Below are 21,000 nucleotides of genomic sequence, written 5' to 3'. Positions count from 1 at the left end.
GCACACACAGACATTGGACCAAATATCTTATCTACAGGGAAGAGAGAACAAAAACCACAGGCAGAGAGTGTTTCCTTTCCAGGCGATCTTCAGTCAAGTACTGAATATCCGATAACACGTCAAGCTAACTTTATCAGACTTTATTGTAATGTACTGAACTAAATCTCCTGGGATAGGAAGTCTTGTGCCTGACCCCTGTCATAGCCCATTTAGGAACTCAAATGTATCATGTAGGGTAACCATCAACAGAGACCCTCTGTTGAAGAGAGCCTAGAATTAAGATGATTGGGAAACACCAATATACTGGAATAGTACTCATCCTCATCCTGACATTCTCACTCAGCTGGTGTGGTCTCCCTTTTGTATTTCTAGTGAACACAGTTACCATGCACACCAAAAGCTGACATAATCTGGATTGCTCTCATCAGTATCTGACAACAGCCTCTCTTTCAGCAGACTGGCCGTAGAGGCTGGCTAACACCACTCCCATGGCAGCAGAGCCTGCGTACATCCTCATTGGGAACTTCTACTTGGAAAGACTGCCCACCTAGTTGCAAAAGTAGCCAAGAAGCAGGGACAAAAAACTGGCACAAGATATTAGCAGAGGAGAGATGCAACTCACACCTGTGAAATTTTTCAGCAGACTATTGGCCAACCTCACACTTGGAAGGTAGACTCCATGAGGGAGCCACCTAAAAAAGACCAGTCTCCATTGAAAGTTTTCTGTGTTAATCCTAGAGAAGCAACAGTGTAGTCCAAGACACTACCCTGCTATAGCAGTATCTAGTATCTCTGCTGATGATATTACAGCAGAGATACTATATTGATCATGTATGTATCATACTATTACATATCATACTATGTAATGATCATATTACATACCACTATTCATTTGATAAAGATGCTTAGCCGTGTGCCAGACCGTCTTTGCCTGCCCTTGTAAGGTGGTTCCTGCAATCATACACTCTCTTGCCCATGGTGTCCAAGTCCAGGATGTGGATCAATGGTAACACCGTCACCGTTGCTCTTAACGAGTGTAAATATGCATGATAATTGAATTCACCCGCTTAAGACTAGATGAAGTGAAAATAGTCCTTGAAGTAAGTGACTATCAAGAGCATCTGTAGATACAGCGTCCCAAGGAATTGCTTACCACCTTTCTGGAATGCATGATGCCATTTTAGGGATCATAAAACTCCAGAATACACACAAGTATCTATCTATCCTGGAAAGGAGTTCAGTGTCCAAACTCAAGGTCTTCATTGAAAACAAACAACAATAAGCTTGCAAATGTTCCCACGGTAACTGTTGGGGGAACAAACAATAATAATAATCTGTGCCATTTCAAATTGCTGCTACCAGGTCCTCCAGAAGGAATGGTCTTCAGAAGTACCTGTCCTGCTTTTTAGCCAGAACAGGCTGTTAAATGTTAAACATAAGTTTAGAGCAGAGAATCTACAAGATGAAGGTCAAAAGCTCTGGACAGAAAATGTCAGCAAGTTTATTTTTTCCAGAAGGGAAACTTATTGCCCTCCAAGTGTCTCTTACAACACAAAAGGATCACGCCTCCTTGGTTTTTCTAATTACTTTTGCCGCTACAATGAATGAAATTAAGCCAATTTAATGTTCAGGTTTTTACAAAGACCTTGTTTGCTCCAAACCCACCAACTGTCTACATAAGCTTCTTGTTCTGCTGAGTACTTAAAAAAACCTCTGGACCTTAAAAGCAGATCCTAAGGGACTGTGAACACTATTGAAATGATACCTCAGAGTATATGAAGGGCAGAATAGCACTCATTAGCATTCACCTTTCCAGAGGCTGAATTCTCAACAGTTCTCTCCAAGTCTCTTCAGTGTCAACCAAAAACCCTACTAGTCTGGACTTCAGGTTTAAGTACAAGATCATTAATAAGTAACTGAGAAATCGGTAGGCTCCTGGGTTATTAATAAACAACACTTGCCCCTCCTGAATTGAGTGGAAGTTAACAACATAGCACTCACTCACACTAGAGCTGCTTCTATCATGTTCTTGCTCCACTCGCTCTCACTTCCTATGATCACTACAGGTAAAGTAAATTGGCTCCTGCTCATGAAATCCCCATATTCCAAAATAACCATGATAACTTGATATTTTTCAGGTTGACGAACACTGATTCTTCCTCCCTGGTGGTTCCCAAGTAAAACACAGCCTGTGCTTTTCACACATGCTTTGCAGACCAAAAACCCTAATTCAGAGGCTTTTTCAAAGGCCAAAGACTACCTCACTCACACTAAATAACTTGTATATTTTATCACTTCTGTGTCTATTTATTAGCATTAATATTTTTCTGCATTTGCTTCTCTGCTCTATCATTTGTGCAAGCAGGGTTGGAAAATCTGCTTGCTTTACAATTATGGCACAGCTTCTGCACAGAAGCACAACGCTGAGAACTTCAATCTGTGCTGGCCCACACTTCGCATAATTCACTCACCCTATAGCAGGAATGAGTCAGCCCAGCAGTAATGGGAGGATGCATTACAAAACCACAGAGCTAGGCAGCATCCAGCCTTTGCTGATGTCACAGCTTGTCACAGTTAATCCATCCACACAACCAACCAGCCTGGTACATGCGCAAAAAGAAGGATGGGTAGAATCTCTGTGACTTAGGAATAAACTGCTTCAAAAATGAAGAATACATCAGCTGTTATTTACTGGAAATCACTGCCTCTTCCAAAAGCCAGCCAAGAGGCTGTGCATTCAGCTAAATCTTTTTTCTTTTTTAAAAACATACAAATAGAATTTACTTTGATTTATACAGCATTTTAGTACGCTTCTTTGCTCTTTGAAATCAGCATTATCTGAGCTTCACCCTGCAAAGCAACTCACAAAATCCTTGCTGTGATCTGGCTGAAATTCACAGGCACAGAAGTGCAAGCAAACAATGGATGTTTTCAAGCCAATGCTAATCACAGCCTATGATTTTCCATTTCTTACTCAGCCTGCTTTTGTGAGCATAGTCTCAGTCCTTCTTTCAGCAATGAGCGTGCTGTGTGTGGGGGGAAGAGAGAGGCAGACAAAGCACCAACAGCTTCCTGTGTCGAGGTGAGTTAACCTCGGAAAATATTGTTAGACTGTTGCATCTCGTCTCCCCCCACGCCCCTCTTCCCCTTTAAAACAAATTCCAGATGTAAAAGGGGAAACAGGCTGTAGAAGCAATTTAGGCAAAGGCATATGCTATTTTAGTATCTGACCTTTCTAGACATAGCCAATCAGATCACCTAAGCATGGATAATTTAGTGTTGTGAGACCCTGACATCCCTTGTTGAGGTTTGTCATGTTCACATTCATTTGCAAAGGGAACAATTAAATAATAAGGTGAAACAGCAGAAAATGCTTTTTGGCTGATTCTTCGCTACAAATTTAAAGGCTTTGCAAGTGATTGAAAGATAGGTTCAGTTACTGTATATGAGCTGGACTGCTAGAGGACACCTTTCTGACTGAGTTTGATGGATGAAACTGATGCCCTTCTGCCTAACGCTTGGCTACAAGTAACTTGGCTACAAGTAAAATGTTCACTGTGGTTTGATACTGCCCTTGATGATGGAACTCCAAATAATGTCACCTAAAAGCAAAAGTTTTGAAATGAGGTGACAGGGAGACTAAATCAATAATGAAGATTAAAGATGCAGAAGGAAGAGAAAATGTGACCAAATGCTAAAACTAGCTTACTTCAAGCACATAACACCTTTTGGCATTGCCTGAGAAAGTTTTAACTGAACTTTTCTTTCCAAGCAGTGACAGAACAGTTCTCTGTATGCATCCAGCATTCTAACTCAAGCACACACAATACTGCACCTCCTGTAATGAGCCTCCTTGGTACATATTTGGACTTGGACTTACTGTTTTCATTTCACGGTTCTGTTATTATCACTCCTTCATGTTCACATTTTTATTTGCTGTTTATGCTCCATCTATTCTTTTGCCTGCTAGCTGTACGAGAAAATACAGTCCAAAAGTATGTGAGTCCAGCTATATCACGGAACACAGCTTATTTACTATTGTGTAAATCATAACACTGAGAGGGAACAATTGCCCTCCCTGGTGCCAAATATGCAACAAGAACCAAATTCGGCAATGCTTTACTTAATGTGCTCTTCCAAGCAGTTTGGTTGCTCATGGACATACTGTAAATGGACCTGAAATTCTGCACTAATGCAAAATGTGCTACTTTTACCAGATACTTTAATTTTTTCCATCTCATGTTCTCAAAACTTGTTTCCACTTGTCAAGATGTGTACTAAGGAGCATGTGATGGATGAACCAAAAAACAGCCTAAGGAAAGAAAAACATGGAGCTAAATACTGAAAGTGTGAAGATTTGCAGCTAGATTTCTCAGCTAATGTACTTCTCTTGTATCTAAAATACAAACAGCACATGGTGTCTGATGAAGTCCAGCAGCTGCTGGATCTATCTGCATATCAGATGTAGTTTCAGGTGTGTCTTTCTGTATCAATCCTTGATTCTCCACAGGCAACTTTATGTCTAACTTGACTATGTAACTTACTTGCAAAATGATACTGAGTTTATTTTCTAATTTACTAGTATTTAATAACTTCTGATGGTGAAAAGGCACAATGAATATGTCATCCATGTCTTGCTCTTAATCCTGAAGAATTTTTGTGATGAGTGGTTTCTGAGTACTTCAGAACTGACAAATGACCACTATAAGCTAATCTGGAAAGAGCAGCTCTTTAAATGGCATGCCAGTGTCTGCTATTCACTCTTGAACATAAAACCTCTTACAATTAAGGAGGTCAAACTAGCCAGTTGCATTTATAGAGAGTTTTCTATGAGATGCAAACCTACAAGTGTCTACAAACTGAGATCTGATAATTCTATTTTGAACCTAGGTTTGGCATTACAATTTAGACTAGTGGTGTATTATTAAATATAGTAGTGATAGGTTTTCCATTCATGGTCTTCATGTTCATGTGCTACCCTTTTTCCCTCATTCTTCCCCCATCCTAAAAAACTTCCATTAATAAGAAAAATATCTCCCCTTTCAATATAAAGATGCATTATATTCTGTGTTTATGAAACAAGAAAATTTACTTCACAATGTAGTAAGAAATAATCTATTTTCTTTGCACCCAGAAATGGGTTTTCAATATCCAGTTAAGATTACACAAAATTTCAAGGAATGGGTGAACAAGCTTCAGAATTCCAGCAAGACTATCCTTGCTACATTAAATTTGCCTCTAAGATATATAAATATCAGTAGTAACATTCATCTTCACCAATAAGCAGGCTTTGGTTCTACAGTTCTGGCTGTCTGGGGTGAAACAACAGGCAGTTTTCTCTACAAGGCAGGAAAGCTCAGACATTTTACACTCAATGTCAGTTGACATACGTAAATTCTTCCTATATATAAGATTATCAGCTAGACCCCCTTCATGATTTATTTTAATAAAAATCCTTTTTCAAAGGACAAATCTCAAGTCACATGCTAAGTGTAAGGACAGTTCCACACACTTCCTGCCCTAATCTCATCTAACACAATAAGAGTATTTTTGCATCTAATTGAAGTAAGTATACAAAACCCCTGAAACTGTTAAAAAGCTAAGTCAGTACTGCAATTCTATTTGAACTCCACACAGTTCAACCAGTTCTATTAAGGCAAAATAGCACAGATGAGTAACAAGTCAGAGATTACCAGCTAATGTAATGACTTAAAGTTTATCTTTTACCTGTGATTACTCTCTACAGGACAAAGATTTTTCCAGTGCTACTGCTTATTTATATTATCTCACTGTAAACATTATTAGAGTGATACCCAATTGGAAAGGCCCACACAATCTCTAATCTATTCTTACAGAAAGCTGTGCTCCTGAGGTACTGTGCTACTGTGTGCTGATCCAAAAACTATTGTGGAACTACTGCAGCTTCTTTGTGCCTTTGGTAAGTACTAATCCATTGGTTTTGTGTTTGTAGTGGGAAATGGAAAGGCACTTGCATGCTGAGTGACAGCCTTCCTCCGTTTTGAGTATACAAATCTGCACTGAATCTTGTAGATCTCAGTTTCTCCTACAATAGGAACTACAGATTTTTTTCATTTACAAAAATCAGCAACATGACTGTCCGCATACATTTTCAGCTGCACTGGACACTTGCTAGAGCTAGAGAAGGAATGTGGGGTGCAGTGCATAGTGGGTTGGAAGGGAGTGGATGTTTACCTTCAGTGAGCCCATCTTTCCAATTAAATTGCAACCAAATGTGTGCTTTTTAGGCACATCACCTGGTCGCTATGATAGAAAGGTAAACTACAGAGTAATTGAGGCTTGAGGGCATTTTAAACAATGCAGGCATTAGGCTTAAGAGTTTTTTTTTAATTCACTGAATTTATGAACTTCAAACACTTGCATAGAAGGAAGAACATGGCTATTACATTTGGACTTTGTACTTTTGAAGATTTGATATGATTGACTGTGGCCCAGTAAACAAACATTTTAAACTATGATTCTGTGATACTAAGATTAACTGTCCCTATGTGACCAATTTAGCACTATTTTTTTAAAGTACCTAGTTAGGTTACCAGATATGAATTGTGCATAGCAATGCCATGAATTTTTCTGAAATAATCTGAAATCCTCAAGTAAATGTGTCAACAAAGTCAAATATATTTTATGTCTTTAAAGCATTTATTTCATAAATACCTCTGTTCAATTCTGCTTTTAACCTTTTACAGTTTTTTAACCAGTTAAGGGTATGCATCTGTTCATAAAGATAAATCATCTGTAAACTCAGAATTACTGGTCAATGATCATCATTCTTTTCTACCGTAGTTTCTATTCTTAGCAACAGGTGTTTCATTGTAGTACCTCTTTTGGTTATTTAGGCCAGTTATGACTGTTTCACAACTCAGCAGCTGACAAGGAAAGACAGCATGTTTAGAACTGAGTCTTTTTTGTTAGTGTCAGTGGAATACAACCAGGATGCCAGGACCCGCCCACTCAGAATTATTGCTGGACTGAAGCCTTGATGAATGACTTCATGTAATGGAGTGTGAACTCTCATCTCCATAATCCACTGATGAACCTTCTGCTGTCAGTATTTTTGTAGGTTAAGTAAAACTTTTTCATCATAAAACACAGTTTTGTCAAAATGATATAATTTTCAAAATTCCTAGAGACAGAATGAGAGATTGCTTCATTTTGTCACTTTTTTCCCATGTGGAACTGTTCTGTCCAGAGACATTTAGCCTCACTTGTACTGTGCTGTACCTAAAAAATTGTTCAAAATTATTATTTTAAGTTTCTTTCTTTAGATTTCAAAAAGTGTTATTTTTAGGCTAGCTTGAGGCAAAACAAAGTTACAACCATATATGGAAAGGGTCAAGTGATAATGATACAGTAATATCCTTTCTCTTAGGAGCCTGATATTGGGAAAAGTGCTGTTGGAGAGAAACGCAGAGAGGTCTCTGTCAAAAAAATGTTAAGTTGGGCAAACCCCAATTATTCTGAAAATTCCAAGATTGCAGATACCAGAACTCAGAGAGTTTCCAAATATTTAATGCATTGTGAAGGACAACAGAGTAGGCAAGCTTACTTTAGTACTGAAGCAGATGGCACACGCATTTTAGGAGGTGGCTAGACAAGATAACTCTTGTTTCTAACAATTAGACAGTAAAATGGATGAAAGGATGAATTTGAGAGACTTGAGTTTAAGTCACTTTATTTTTAATGAAGAAATACTGCAAGGCTAAAATTAAATTAACAGAAGCAGTGAAGTCTTCTATTCTGTAGAGCACAAGACCAAAGAAACACACCATCTTTCTGACCAGTGTGCAAAATTCGTTATGCAGTAAGGCATCCCCTTTCTTCTAAGAGCTACTTTAGCAAAGGGAAAGGGATGCGAGTGGTTGACAAGACATTCCATAATAAAGAAGCAAGAAACAGGATTTTAGTAAGACTGAAATTACCCTCTTTAGATTTTGAGTTTAGAACATCACAACTACTATCACCAAGTCTAAGTTCCTGGTAACAGCCAGTAGTTTTAAGAATCTATGACCAGTTTAACATCACAGAAGTCAGATGCGAGATGCTTCCCTTTCTACTCCACCCTCACCTAAGTTTTGACTTTTCATTTACATAATTTTTATGTTTCCTTCTTACTTTTAAAGAGCAGCAAAAAACTTTTTGCACTGGGATAAAAGACAATGTTGGAACCTGGCCCTCTCTAGTTGTGCTTGTGCACTGCACCCCCCCACACCTCTCCGCAAGCCAGCAACATAGTCTTTTTGTGGCCTTGAAACTCCCATCTCAGATTCTTACTGCATGCCTGCTCATGCTCTTCCTTGGCTGAGAAATAGACACATCTCCTCATCCCTTAGCTCGTAGGCCAGCTGAATACAGTTCCTGCAAGTCATGGCCTTGTGCCCAACCTGTTATCTTCACTGCTTAGTAACCATTAAACATTACCTATCACCTTTGTCAAGAGGAGGAGATAGATGTTTATTTGTCATTTGGATAGGTCTGCACTTATACAAAGATCTAAGATAACTGAGAGGGAATTTGGTCATTTATATACTTCAAAAGAATGAAGTAGACTTTCAACAGAAAAGTCTATCTTTGTCCTGCTGGTCTGCCTACATTTTACAGTCTTTGGTTTATGCAAAAGCAACAAATCTTGTGATCTGAATGTGCTGGCATGTAGGAACAGAACTCTGACCTCCAGCCATCCCATCCTATGCACTGAGCAGAACAGTACTTATTCCAGCCTGCAAAGTGCACAAATCTCAAGCGAGACGGAAATTCTATTCATACACCTTCAATATGTAAAATCAAAACCTAATGCTACATGAGGATGCATAAACCAGATCAAATCTCAGATGAAAAGTAGCTTCAAAGGTCAGAGATGTGCTAGCCTGAACTCAGCACAATTTTTGGATCAGTGCTAGTTAATTAATAATCTTATGCATTATTTAAACTCAAATCCTCAGCTAGTGCTACATATATATCCAGCTTTACAAAAATATAGAAGTGACAACACACTACCAAACAGGAAGCTTAAGATTCCATAACTACCCATTCTTACCTTGAGGAATATTTAGCTAATAATTATCCTTTATGCAAATAGAGAAATGTCTGTCTGAAGATTTTCATTCATTCCAACGGGCAAAAACAGAGCTGGTACATTCCTGTCAAAAAGCTATTCAGGTAAGAGATTTGTCTCCCTTCCTGTGCCTCTGAATTCAGGTTAATTTTTTCTTTGCCTGTTCTCAAAGGTGCAGAAATTCCTCTTTTGACTTACTTTGCTCATGATGGTTTTTTTTGGTTTCTCATTATGTTGTTGTTCATAAATATTGCTAATAAGGTAGACACTGGGCAAAAGTTTGTAAAGCATGCAGTCAGCTGTAAATGGTACAGCAATTATCTTTCCTGCAACCCTCATCCAAGAGTTCAACCATTTAGCTGGTTTTTAATTCTATTTTTAAAAACGGCATATACTAGGCTTATCTGTTTCTCAAAGTACTACATTGATATTGAAACTGAGAGCATTTTCTCAGTGCTTAAGTACAAAAGAGTGTTTCCAAAATACTGTCCTTATTGCATGTAGTAAACACAAGATGCCACAGAAGACAACAGGAAAAACCACGAGAATGGACTATCAATTTGGTTTTCTCTATGACAGCTTAGTATGGCTAAACAATGTCCAGCAAAACCACAGGGCAGAAAGCAGAGCTCAGTATTTAACTTTGTGAATGATGACCCGGTCTTGAAAAGCTATCTTGAAAGACTTTTTCTTTTAATAACAGACTTTCACTTTGAAACAGTTACTTTTCCAAAAGCAAGAAATCTGATTTTTAGGAATGTTTTTTTGACTCCACAGGAAATGCCTTTTTAGTGGTCATGTCCTAAGACTCTCCAGAAGAATAATGCTGTCTTGCCTTCAAGTGCATGTCAATAGTTAGAACAGCATGTTCTGGAATCCTTGAACAAAACCCGTCTCTTGAGAACGAGTGAAACTACTTGATCATTTAATTGCATATATGATCATTCTCAAAGATGATCTGATGGGCCAGCCTTAACAACAGGCGCTGGCTGACTGTGTGAGTTCCACTGTCGCCTGCTCATCAGCTCTGGGATTGTTACCTGTCAGTGACTGTCACCTTACTCACTGGGATATGGAACTGAGAATCCTTGGGAAAACAAGATTTGAATCATAGCTGCTGGTGAACGCAAGCATTTAAAAAAGAGCCTAACTTGCCTGGAAAATCCTAGACCAATTTACAGTTGGGAATAAAAATTATCAATTGGAGATTTTATTAGAAACACACAAATCTAAAAGACTCTCAGAATAAATCTCTCCTTTCTATAGCAGTTTTAATCTGCAGAGGACTTGATCTGGCTTTCCTGACTTAGTAGAGACCACTAAGCTGGAATGCTGTTTCCTCTTTCACTTCTGAATTAGTCTAAAACTGAAATGCAACAAAGTGCTTTGAAGCAACAATATTTTGCCCAAATATAGTGAAAAAACTAACCAAGTCTATTAAGTTTCACATAATCTTCCTAAAAGGCATTGCCATGTTCTGTACCTATAGTCTGACAGATTGCTAGATCAGTGTATAAATAAATGGTTTTGGTTGCTGGCACCTTGCTTAAGTCTGCTTCCAAGTACATCTTAGTCCTAAAGATGAAAATACAACAGCTAATGCAAAACAGGGAGAAACATTCATCTCACTTGTTCTGTTTTAGCACTTGATCACTTCTAAAACATTTAGGTTATGTTGACATATCTAAGCAACCCTGCAGAACAAAAGCAGATAAATAAATCAAAGCAGTATGTGCTAAAGCAGTATTGTCTTACATTACATGCAGCTCAGGGGATTTATTTCAGACTAGTCAGTTCTCACAAACTAAATGTACTCCCCACATCTGTTCAAATATGTCCAAAGCACCAAATTGCTGGCTTAGGTTTTTATGCTACCGTAAAGGGTCAGAGTGCACTGGGGCATAGTTTCTAGGTACCTTCCTCTGAAAAAAAATCTGGTTTGCAAGAATAACACACCTCTGTACATTGAATCTATGCACCATGAGGCTGAACAAGGAGATTTTTCAAAATTGTGCCATTGCTCAAAACCAGAACAGTAACATAGTCATAGCCATTAGAGCCAAGAAAGGTTTCTAATATGAAGATGAGCAATATGAACAGTTTAACTCAACACCTGTGTTTCCTATCAAATGTTTAACTAAACTGATGTCTCTCACGTTTTTCTGTGAGTTATGCAACAATAAATACAAAACCCACCCTAACCACATTCGTTTTTCATAGTTCAAACATGGAGAAAACAGCAAACATCACTTGGCTCGAAGTTTTTAAATGGCTCTATCCCAACTTACACTTGAAGTCAGTATTTCAGCAAGTGAGCAATGATAGTATAGAGCTATGATACTGTCTGACTTCTGTCCTAAACAAAGAATTTAAAATATATCCTTAGCACAGGAGACAGGCTCACTCTCGCTACTCCTTCCTGGGCTTTCTAGAGATACAGCTTCAGATTTTTTGGTGGACAATCAGGATGGGGAGGCAAAATGATGGGAAAAAAAGGTTTTGGGGGCTGTGCTGTTTCACAAAGAACAACTCATCCATTCAGAATGGTTATACATGCAGCAGCAGAAACTGCCTGCCAATGAATCCGCAAAGAGAAATCCCACATGAACATACTGTGATAAACATTTCTGACCCTGCCGAAAGATTTTGTCAGGTCACAGGCATGATGAAAAGACAGGAAGAAAGGCCAGTTGGAAAGTCAGCAGTTTGTTTGGCTTGAATGGCTCTTTCCCTTGTTCCTTTTTTTCACAAAATAATGTGAGTCAATGCACTTAACCTGAAAGAATGAGTTGTTCAGACAAGGTTCTGCTCAATTGTTTTTGGTCACATGGTCAAGGGAAACTTGAAAAAACTTCACTGTGAAGATTCCAAACACAAAAGTACAATTAAAAATAACCAAGACTACTTTCTGTTGTAATTACATGAATGTTAAACATATACATGACTGTGCACACAAGTGAACTTCCACTTGTTTTAAACAGTTCTACCAATACCAAAATCAAATACAATGAACTAACATGTTTTATGCTATATGCTGCTTCATCTGTACAGCCCTGCTAAGAACAGCTCTTTCAGCAAATGATGACTTGAATAAAATGCAAATATTATGTTCTGTGGAGCTCTGGAGGAAGAAAGGGAGAGTGAAACAGTCATTTTCCATTTGATAGTATGGCCTAAGCTGAAAATGGGTCATTTGGTGAACCAGTAAAGGAAGCCACTTACTGACACTGCTAGGGCTCCTGCATATTTCTCAGGTATTACCACTTTGGAAGGATGGTGGTGTATGTCAGTGCCGGAATCAGAAGGCTGGAGTCGGCTCATGTGCACAGCAGCAGACAGATCTCTCCACCATTTTGTCTTTGGAGATGGCAAGAACATTGGAAGCTCCAAGCTCTGCTAGGCTGCACAAGCATACAGGGGATAGCACGTATCTGTGGTGGAATCCCATTTCCTTCACGTGAAGCAATGAGTTAGCTGACAATTATTTGGTTATACAGCTGAAAAATGCATTGCTGATAACAGTGTCCCTTCCCTTACTTGGTGTGGCTTTACGGTATTCTAAAAGCAACAAGGAAACTTTAAATATTAACAGTTTCTGGATACCAATATAGGTTGAGAGCTGAGTGCACTGCAGCTACCATGTTCATTTGACATGGAATCTGAATGCATATACAGTAGAATAAACAGTTACTTACAGGAAGGAAACCTTTATTTTCAGGAAAAAAAAAGAATTGAAGAAAATTACTTCCTGTCAGCTTGAACACAGAAGATACATACTTTACTGTGCTAGCTTTTTTTTTTCGGGGGGAGGGGAGAGGGGGAGGATTGGTTGTTTTTTTACAAAAAGCTATTATTCTGATTATCCAGTAAGGCAGTATAGCTAATAGATACATATAACTAAACTATCATTCAAACACAAGATCTCTTAATAAATTTCCAAAGAAATTATGTTTCAATCATGTATTAAAAATCACTATTATCCCTCAGGGAGTTGCACAAACAATACACACATCTGAATTGCAATGGGTTTTTTTTTTTTTTTGGTAAATACCAAATTACTTCCAGGTAAATTGTATGAGATTAGAGAGGGGCAGACAGCAACTATGCAATTAAATATATGAGCCTAGTGTACAGAAGCTGATGCAATCTTTTTTATGTAGCCTATAAAAAGCACTCATTGGATATTGAACTGCCCACCAGCTTTTAAGTATGTAGAGCAAGGGCACAGTACTTATTTCCTGGCTGGCTGAATTCACTCGGCTGTAAGAAGTGACTGGCATTTGAATAAGGACTTGCTGTCCTCATGCACAAATTTCTCATTCTCCAAACTAATTTAGGTAAGATAGGAAGTATTGAGCTTTTGCCTTTTAAAAATTAGTGTCTTTATTACATTTGCTAGTATTCTGTATTTGGTAAACTTCATTCATAAGCTCTCAAATACTTCTCTTGGTGTTGCAACTTCATTTATCTTTTCTGTCACCTTTGCATTCTAACAAAGACTAGATCCAACCTACTTCCTGTACAAGCAGATCTCAGCTAGCATAACTATGCAGTACATTAGGGTCTAAAGTAAACTTAGCATTGAAAAAAAATAAACATTGATCTTTCTAAATAATTACATGAAATTGTAATTAGCTTTCCCTTATGATGAAAATAAACCTTACTTACAAACACAAAGAAATGTATGTAACAAGCACAATGGGAACTAAAAATGGGTTTATTTAATTGGGATGGATAAAAATCTACTGATTATGTAAAATGTATTTAGACTATTATGCAGGTCCTTCTAAACCTGGACAATCAGTCCACACATTTCTAACAAGAATCTCTACTGTGCCTTTTATAAATTTATAAATTACCTGTAACACCTAAACATCCTGCTTTGAATTACGGTTAAACTTCGCATAGCCTTAGAACTCATACTGTATCGTTTATCTGTATGCTGTATCATGATATCTGAGAACTCGCTTAAGAGTTCTGCACTAGTTACAGATATGTATCTTATTATTTTCAATCTGGCGGCAAAACGTAATTATTAAAATCTTGAAAACTACTTCTAAGCAGGATAGACAAAAGACTTTCTAATAAGCCACCCTCTATTTGGACCGCTCCAGATCAAAAGTGTACAGGCTATTGATAATCTACTTTTTTGGTTTTCAATTATGCTTCCAGTCAGACTCATAAACACTTTGCTTTTTCTAAACTTGGAATTCTACACCTTAACAGGCTGCTACCAAAAATTAACAAATCAAAATATTCTTCTTAACAACAAAAAAATACATTAAATTTACACAGAGAATGATGACTTCTGTCACTAGCATCTAAACTGTGTATTAATTGTTAAAACCATTAAAATTTACCAACAGAATACTGTGCCAGTAAGCGTACTTCAAGTTTTATGAAACTGATGGGTACAGAATCTGTCTCTAAACATTGAAAGAGGAAAGAAACAGCTTTTACTTGTAAGTGAAGACAAGCTTTGACATTATTGCAATGTCACTCCTGGCACCAAACAGCTCTGATGTAGAGATCCTGGCTGTTAATGACACTGGGAGAAGCTGAGCCTAGTGACGGTCTGCTTTCCTAGAAGTTCTGCATACTGTTGTACTAGTACATACTATCGTCATCTAGATCAGTATGAGTCACTCCTTATCTCCCACTACTCATATATGGGCATCCTCACGTGGAACTCTCTTCTTTCTTTCCACTGCTAAGCAGAAGACAAGATTTCCCATTTGGCATAGTCTGTTTAACATTTTCCACTTGTGTGTTCCTATTTTATTTTTGGAGCTATGTAAGTTAGGGCACTTGCATGTTTTGCCTCTTAGTCATGTTCCCACCTACCCCAAAACTACTTATGAATGCACTAAGCTAATTTCAATTTAATTTGACAACTGAGTAAAAATGCAGAGGTTGAGTTTGGTGAAAACAGTTGTGTCCATTGAGGCAAGAGACATTGAAAGCATCCCCATCAGGGGCATACAAATAATCCCAGTCATCATATAACAGAAAACAAGCAGGAGAACCATACGAAACACTGTTGTGTTTGTTTGGCTGTACACATAATTATTTTTTGTATCTCGTTACTGCGAGAGTAAAGTTGGGTAACTATGGATTTAAATGTGAAAATACTAACATGTAGCACTCTTCTGACATGGTAACATCATGGTGCTTGGTCCATATGTTGCCAGTGTGGTGGCATTTGTGAGTAGGTATTTATTACCAGAAGTTGCACACCAAAACAATCTACAATTCAACAAGTTCATGTTATGTAGAAGCTACAAAGAGTCCATCAATGGTTTGTGTGCATATCTTTTGTGTAAGACTAAACTGTTGCTCTCCAGAAAACTCTGCTTTACAGGTCCTACCAGCAACATTTTCCTCCTCTGCATTGACAACAACTGCAGTGACAGATCATTATACCCCATTGTGAGTGACAAATCAATGACTACAAGATGTACTCCCTATACAGAAACACTATAACCTACCTCACTAGTGCATGTTTATTTCACACCATCAAGTTCTGCCTCTGCTCACAAAGACCTTTATGATGGAACATTTGGAATAGATGATGGAAATCTTTGTCACACAAAGAAATTACTTTAACCCCATTTTTCTTTAATAGAACAAACAGGATTCAATTGAAATTACTCTTTAATGTCTGCAAGAAAGGGCAGATTTATTTCTTAGACTTGAGTGTCACTGGAGCCCTCTGATAGTGTTCTTGTTGGGATGATGCTTCCTTAAAAGCAAAATCAGGTGACAAACTTACAGTGTTAAGCGACTGTGCTAAGAAAACCTTCCTGAATTGCAACCTAACAGAGGTTTTCTTCACTTTGCAGGAACACATAAATGAAGTAAACACTGGGAAAATGGAAAGACCACTTGATGCTACCAGAATGGAAAACAACACCTCATCCTGCTTTCTCATGGAAAGAAAGCCTCACATCAAGATTAACAGGAAAGAAGTCATCCTAGCTAAGCTGAGAAAGAGCTGCTCCTGCACACCACAGAAGCTGAAGAACTTTGTTATGGACTTCTTTCCTGTTTTACGATGGCTTCCCAAGTACCAGTGCAAAGAGTACATTTGGGGGGATGTTATGTCTGGGTTAGTGATTGGGATCATTTTGGTGCCTCAAGCAATTGCATACTCACTGCTGGCAGGTCTGAAGCCCATTTATAGCCTTTACACATCATTCTTTGCCAACATCATCTATTTCTTAATGGGCACATCCCGTCATGTCTCAGTTGGCATTTTCAGCTTGATAAGCTTAATGGTGGGACAAGTTGTGGACCGAGAACTTCTCTTGGCTGGGTTTGACTTGAATGATGATGCCCCACCAGCCCCAGATGATGGCTCTCTGCAGAATGACAGTCTGTCCAACACAACTGCCTTCAACCTTACCATTGTGGGGATAAATGCCGAGTGTGGGAAAGAGTGCTATGCTATCGGCATTGCTACAGCCTTGACATTCGTGGCAGGAGTGTATCAGGTAAGTGGTTGCTGACATCCAGAGGCAAGGTATGAAGTTCCTGAAGCTTTTTTGCATGACCTAAGCTTTGGCTTGACTGTCTTTCAATGAGATACATCATCAGTTCATTTGAATGTACCTAGGACTGTTTTCCCCAGGAAACCTAACTGTAGGCAACTCAGAGACACCATGAGGCTAGCAGTTTTCTTAGCTACTAGCAAACACAGGTAAAACAAGAGTCTTCTGAAAGACCATTGTTTTGATACTCTACTGCTTCTTGGCCTTGTTACTTTCATGAGACAATGAGCCCCAGTACAGATATAGGAAATTCCCAGGTAGCTGTGTACTTCAAAAATGAAGAAATAATTCTCTTTCCCTAGATATATTAATAGAGGTGTAGACCTACTCATCTACTTCTACAAGTTCAGAATGTGCAGCTCAGTGTTTTGCTAGGGGTGCTATTTTCTAACAAACTGCCCAAAAGATAATTCAAAGAAAGGACAAGAGGAGAAATCGACTGACTAACCTACTTTTCAGACAATGGCTGTGCTGGACTCCTTGACACTTGTCAACATGCTGCCATCACAAGGATATCAAGTGAACACAGAAGAAAGCATCATGAACATACTTATCTATTAACTCTGTGTGTGTGTGTGTGTGTGTGTGTGTAAACATACATATATATATATATCAATATATATATATCAATTAAGAAAGAGCTAGCTATCTTCCTGTTGTAGTAAGAAATTTCAGGTCACATTTATGAACAAAAAAATGCCCTTGTGAAGTTCTATTTTCCAAAACCTTCTAAAGAAGAAGAATCAACTAGTTAAGGACAGAATCCTGGAGTTTGTGAGCTGTTCTGCCACTTCTGGTCTTAGACATGCCATAAAGGCTGTCTGTGCTCCATTTTCCCTCCTGTCCAGAGGGCTAAAATTAAAAGCTGTTTAATACAACAGCTAAAATAGGGATCTTATTTGCTGTCATTCAAGTTCTGTTTACAAAAAAAAGCCATACATTTTAACTTTATTCACTTTAAGACAGAGAAAAAAGAAAACTGACTGTGGTATAATAGAAGTATTTTGGACCCACTGCTCTTTTGCATGGGAAATAAAAATCAGGCAAGCCACTTCAGAAAAATGTTTGACTGACCCTGTCTCAAACTCCTCATTCACCTCTTGGGTTTGTAGCATTCCACAACAGTAAAAGGAATCACATGTTTTAAAAGCAGACTGGAAACAATAAAGGATAATTCCTGTTTCAAGATTGAAATAGCCAAATGCTATTGACCTCCAGCTAGTTCTCCCCCATCTGTACTTAATTATTTGCAGCAATGGTTACAGCTCATGGTTTATTTGTTGGGTTTTTTTTCTTTTTCTGTTTCCTCAGGTTCTAATGGGGATCTTCCGTCTGGGTTTTGTATCTATGTACCTATCTGAATCCGTACTAGATGGCTTTGCAACTGGTGCTTCCTTAACCATTTTAACAGCTCAAGTGAAGTATCTGATTGGAATAAAAATTCCACGTAGCCAAGGGCATGGGATGCTTGTTATTACCTGGATTAACATCTTCCGGAACATTTCTCAGGCTAACCTTTGTGATGTCATCACAAGTGCCATTTGTATCGTGGTGCTGGTCACTGCTAAGGAACTCGGAGATCGGTATAAGCATAAACTGAAATTTCCTCTTCCCACAGAGCTGGTAGTTATTGTTGTGGCAACATTGGTGTCACACTATGGTAAGTTAAATGAAGTGTATGCATCCAGTGTTTCTGGAGCTATTCCAACAGGATTTATCCCTCCAAAGGTACCAGAGTTCAACTTAATGCTCCGAGTTGCTGTAGATGCTTTGCCTCTTGCCATAGTCAGTTTTGTCTTCACTGTATCCCTTTCCGAAATGTTTGCAAAGAAATACGCTTACACCATCCGAGCCAATCAGGAAATGTTTGCTGTGGGGTTCTGCAACATCATTCCTTCTTTCTTCCACTCTTTTGCAACCAGTGCAGCTCTGGCAAAAACACTCGTCAAAACATCTACAGGCTGCCAGACTCAAATCTCTGGAGTAATCAGTGCAATGATGGTTTTGCTGGTGCTGCTCTTCCTGGCACCTCTATTCTACTCCTTGCAGAAGTGTGTCTTGGCTTGTATTATCATTGTCAGCCTTCGGGGAGCCCTGAGGAAGTTCCGAGATGTGCCAGCACGGTACCATGTGAATAAGGTGGACACACTCGTCTGGGTAGTTACCATGTCTGCCTCTGCCTTGGTCAGCACAGAAATAGGGCTGTTGGTTGGCATTGTTTTCTCCATGTTATGCATCATTGTTCGGACCCAGCGGCCACGGACAGCCCTGCTTGGTCAGATCCAAGACACAAGCTTTTATGAGGATGACTTAGAATATGAAAATCTCTCTACTGTTCCAAAGGTCAAAATATTTCGGTTTGAGGCCCCACTTTACTATGCAAATAGAAACTACTTCCTAAAGTCTCTGTACAGACTAACCAATTTAGATCCTAACCTAGAAGCTGCTAGAAGGAAGAAATATGAGAAGAAGGAAAAGCAGCATCTGAAAAAGGGAAATCACAGAACTGCTAATGGACTGGGCATTGGAGAAACCACTTTGCAACTAGTTCCTAAGCAAATTGATTTCCAAGCCCTTGTTGTAGATTGCTCTTCCATCTCATTTCTGGACACCACTGGAGTTAATACTTTAAAGGAAATCCTGAAAGACTACAAGAATTTAAACATTTCTGTTCTCCTGGCTTGCTGCAATCCCTCAGTGATAGACTCTCTGAAAAGAGGGGGTTACTTTGGAAGAGATTTTGGATGTATGCAGGAAATGCTATTCTACAGTATACATAATGCTGTGCTGTTTGCAAAAGACCAAAAGCTTTCAGCAGATTGCTCAGTTTAACCCTGCATCTTCGCTGATGATTCGCTACGAAGTGACAGATGGAGAGGGGCAGTTTGCAACAAGTAAATTATCAGACACACTGTTGGCTGTGTAAAGCCATTCCCCCCTAAGAGCTTCACTTTATGTCATATGTCACATAGAGCAGCTACTGGAGAGACAGTCCAGGACAAGCGCGGAACAGGTTAGACTACCATTTTTCACTTTAAAATGCAGGCAAAGACAATTTGGGATTGACTTGTCCCTTGTACCATGATCATTGTGACCCAACATGGACATCAGAGGACTGTTGTGGTGGAAGGTCTGCCCAGTATCAGCTTGCTCTCCCAGTGATTTAGTGGCTGGTTTGTGTCAAGAAGGCTAAGCCACTTCCACGAAAATGCAATCAATACATCATTCTGGACACATAATGGTTTAAATTCTGGCTTGCAAGGCCCTGCCCCTTCCAAACATTCTAGGTGTACTCCTAAACAAGTCCCCGCTGTTTGCATACAAATAAAATGTATAAAATATTGTGGAATGCAGAATATCGCTCCTCCTTAACCACACAGGCTTAACAGTATAACCTGCCACAGGAGAAGAAACTACAATCCATCACAGGTTCCTCTCAAAACAACCATTTCCAAAAACTGCTGGCTTTGGAGTCACAGGAGTCATCTGTTTTATTGGATCAAATCTGTCATAATTAGTTACTGAAGACTGTGATGCCCCTAATTATCCTGGAAGAAATATGACTCTGATGCACAATCTTGTAACTCGTAAGACGATAAACAGGATTAAGAAAAATTAATGGCTTTAACTGGCAGCTACCCAGCTAGTTGTACCATCCTGTAAAATAAGTTGCCTCTGGTGGGCAGATGCAACTCTAATTCAGGGATACATAAGGACCATCAAACATAAAACCTCAGAGCTGTGACGCAGCACATCTTCCTACAAATGCCTGCCTGGGTTCAAAGAAAAACAGGAGAAAATAGGGTAGGGTGGGAAGGTAAATCTGTGAGTTTTCTTGAAGGGGATTGATGGATCAGTCAGAACTGCCTGGCTGGTCTTCTCTGATGCAATGCTAATGAAGTATTACAAGTAACATACATGGGTCAAGTAAACAGAGCAATGCTTTGTAACTTGTGTATCCCTCTATGTTGAAGAACTTTCATCACTGTACATACTACACACATTGTGGGGGGTTTGCTTGTTTTGTTTGGCTTTTTTTTCCTATCATATTAATCTTTGAGTTGAGGTCTACTAGACCATGTCTTCTAGAGCTGGTTACTTTCTATAATAATTTGCATTAACTGGTGTTCATTATGCTTTATGTCATGTGATACTCCCCTCATCAGTTGTATTGTTGTATATGCATGTTCTCTCTTTACAAATAAGAACAGACTTGGATTTTGATTGTAACACAATTCGTGTTCAGTGTTCAGGCCCATGGCATGGGCAGAATATCCTGGTTCATACTCAAGTTTATAACTACCTTCACAAAAGGTAAGGCAGTTGTGCTCGCTTGTCCCTCCTTTTTCATGTCAGGTT

The 21,000-nt window shown here is 38.8% G+C and overlaps 2 protein-coding genes across 2 annotated transcripts in view; one reads left to right on the top strand and one right to left on the bottom strand.

The window, feature by feature from the left end:
- IDUA (alpha-L-iduronidase) overlaps window positions 1-21,000 on the bottom strand; it is a 46,504-nt gene that overhangs the window by 17,668 nt on the left and 7,836 nt on the right. The gene's annotated exons all lie outside the window — the stretch shown is intronic.
- Window positions 9,106-19,473, top strand: SLC26A1 (solute carrier family 26 member 1; the record flags this gene model as incomplete). The annotated part of the gene is made up of 3 exons (XM_082301335.1): window positions 9,106-9,195; window positions 15,934-16,584; window positions 17,953-19,473. 3 exons carry the CDS (start codon window positions 9,106-9,108, stop codon window positions 19,471-19,473), a joined length of 2,262 nt encoding a protein of 753 aa, XP_082157461.1.

The sequence above is a fragment of the Coloeus monedula genome (assembly GCF_965178545.1).
Source record: "Coloeus monedula genome assembly, chromosome: Z".
NCBI classification, from domain to species: domain Eukaryota; kingdom Metazoa; phylum Chordata; class Aves; order Passeriformes; family Corvidae; genus Coloeus; species Coloeus monedula.
Note: the sequence above shows the minus strand (reverse complement) of the source record. Positions and strands in the feature narration are given on the sequence as shown.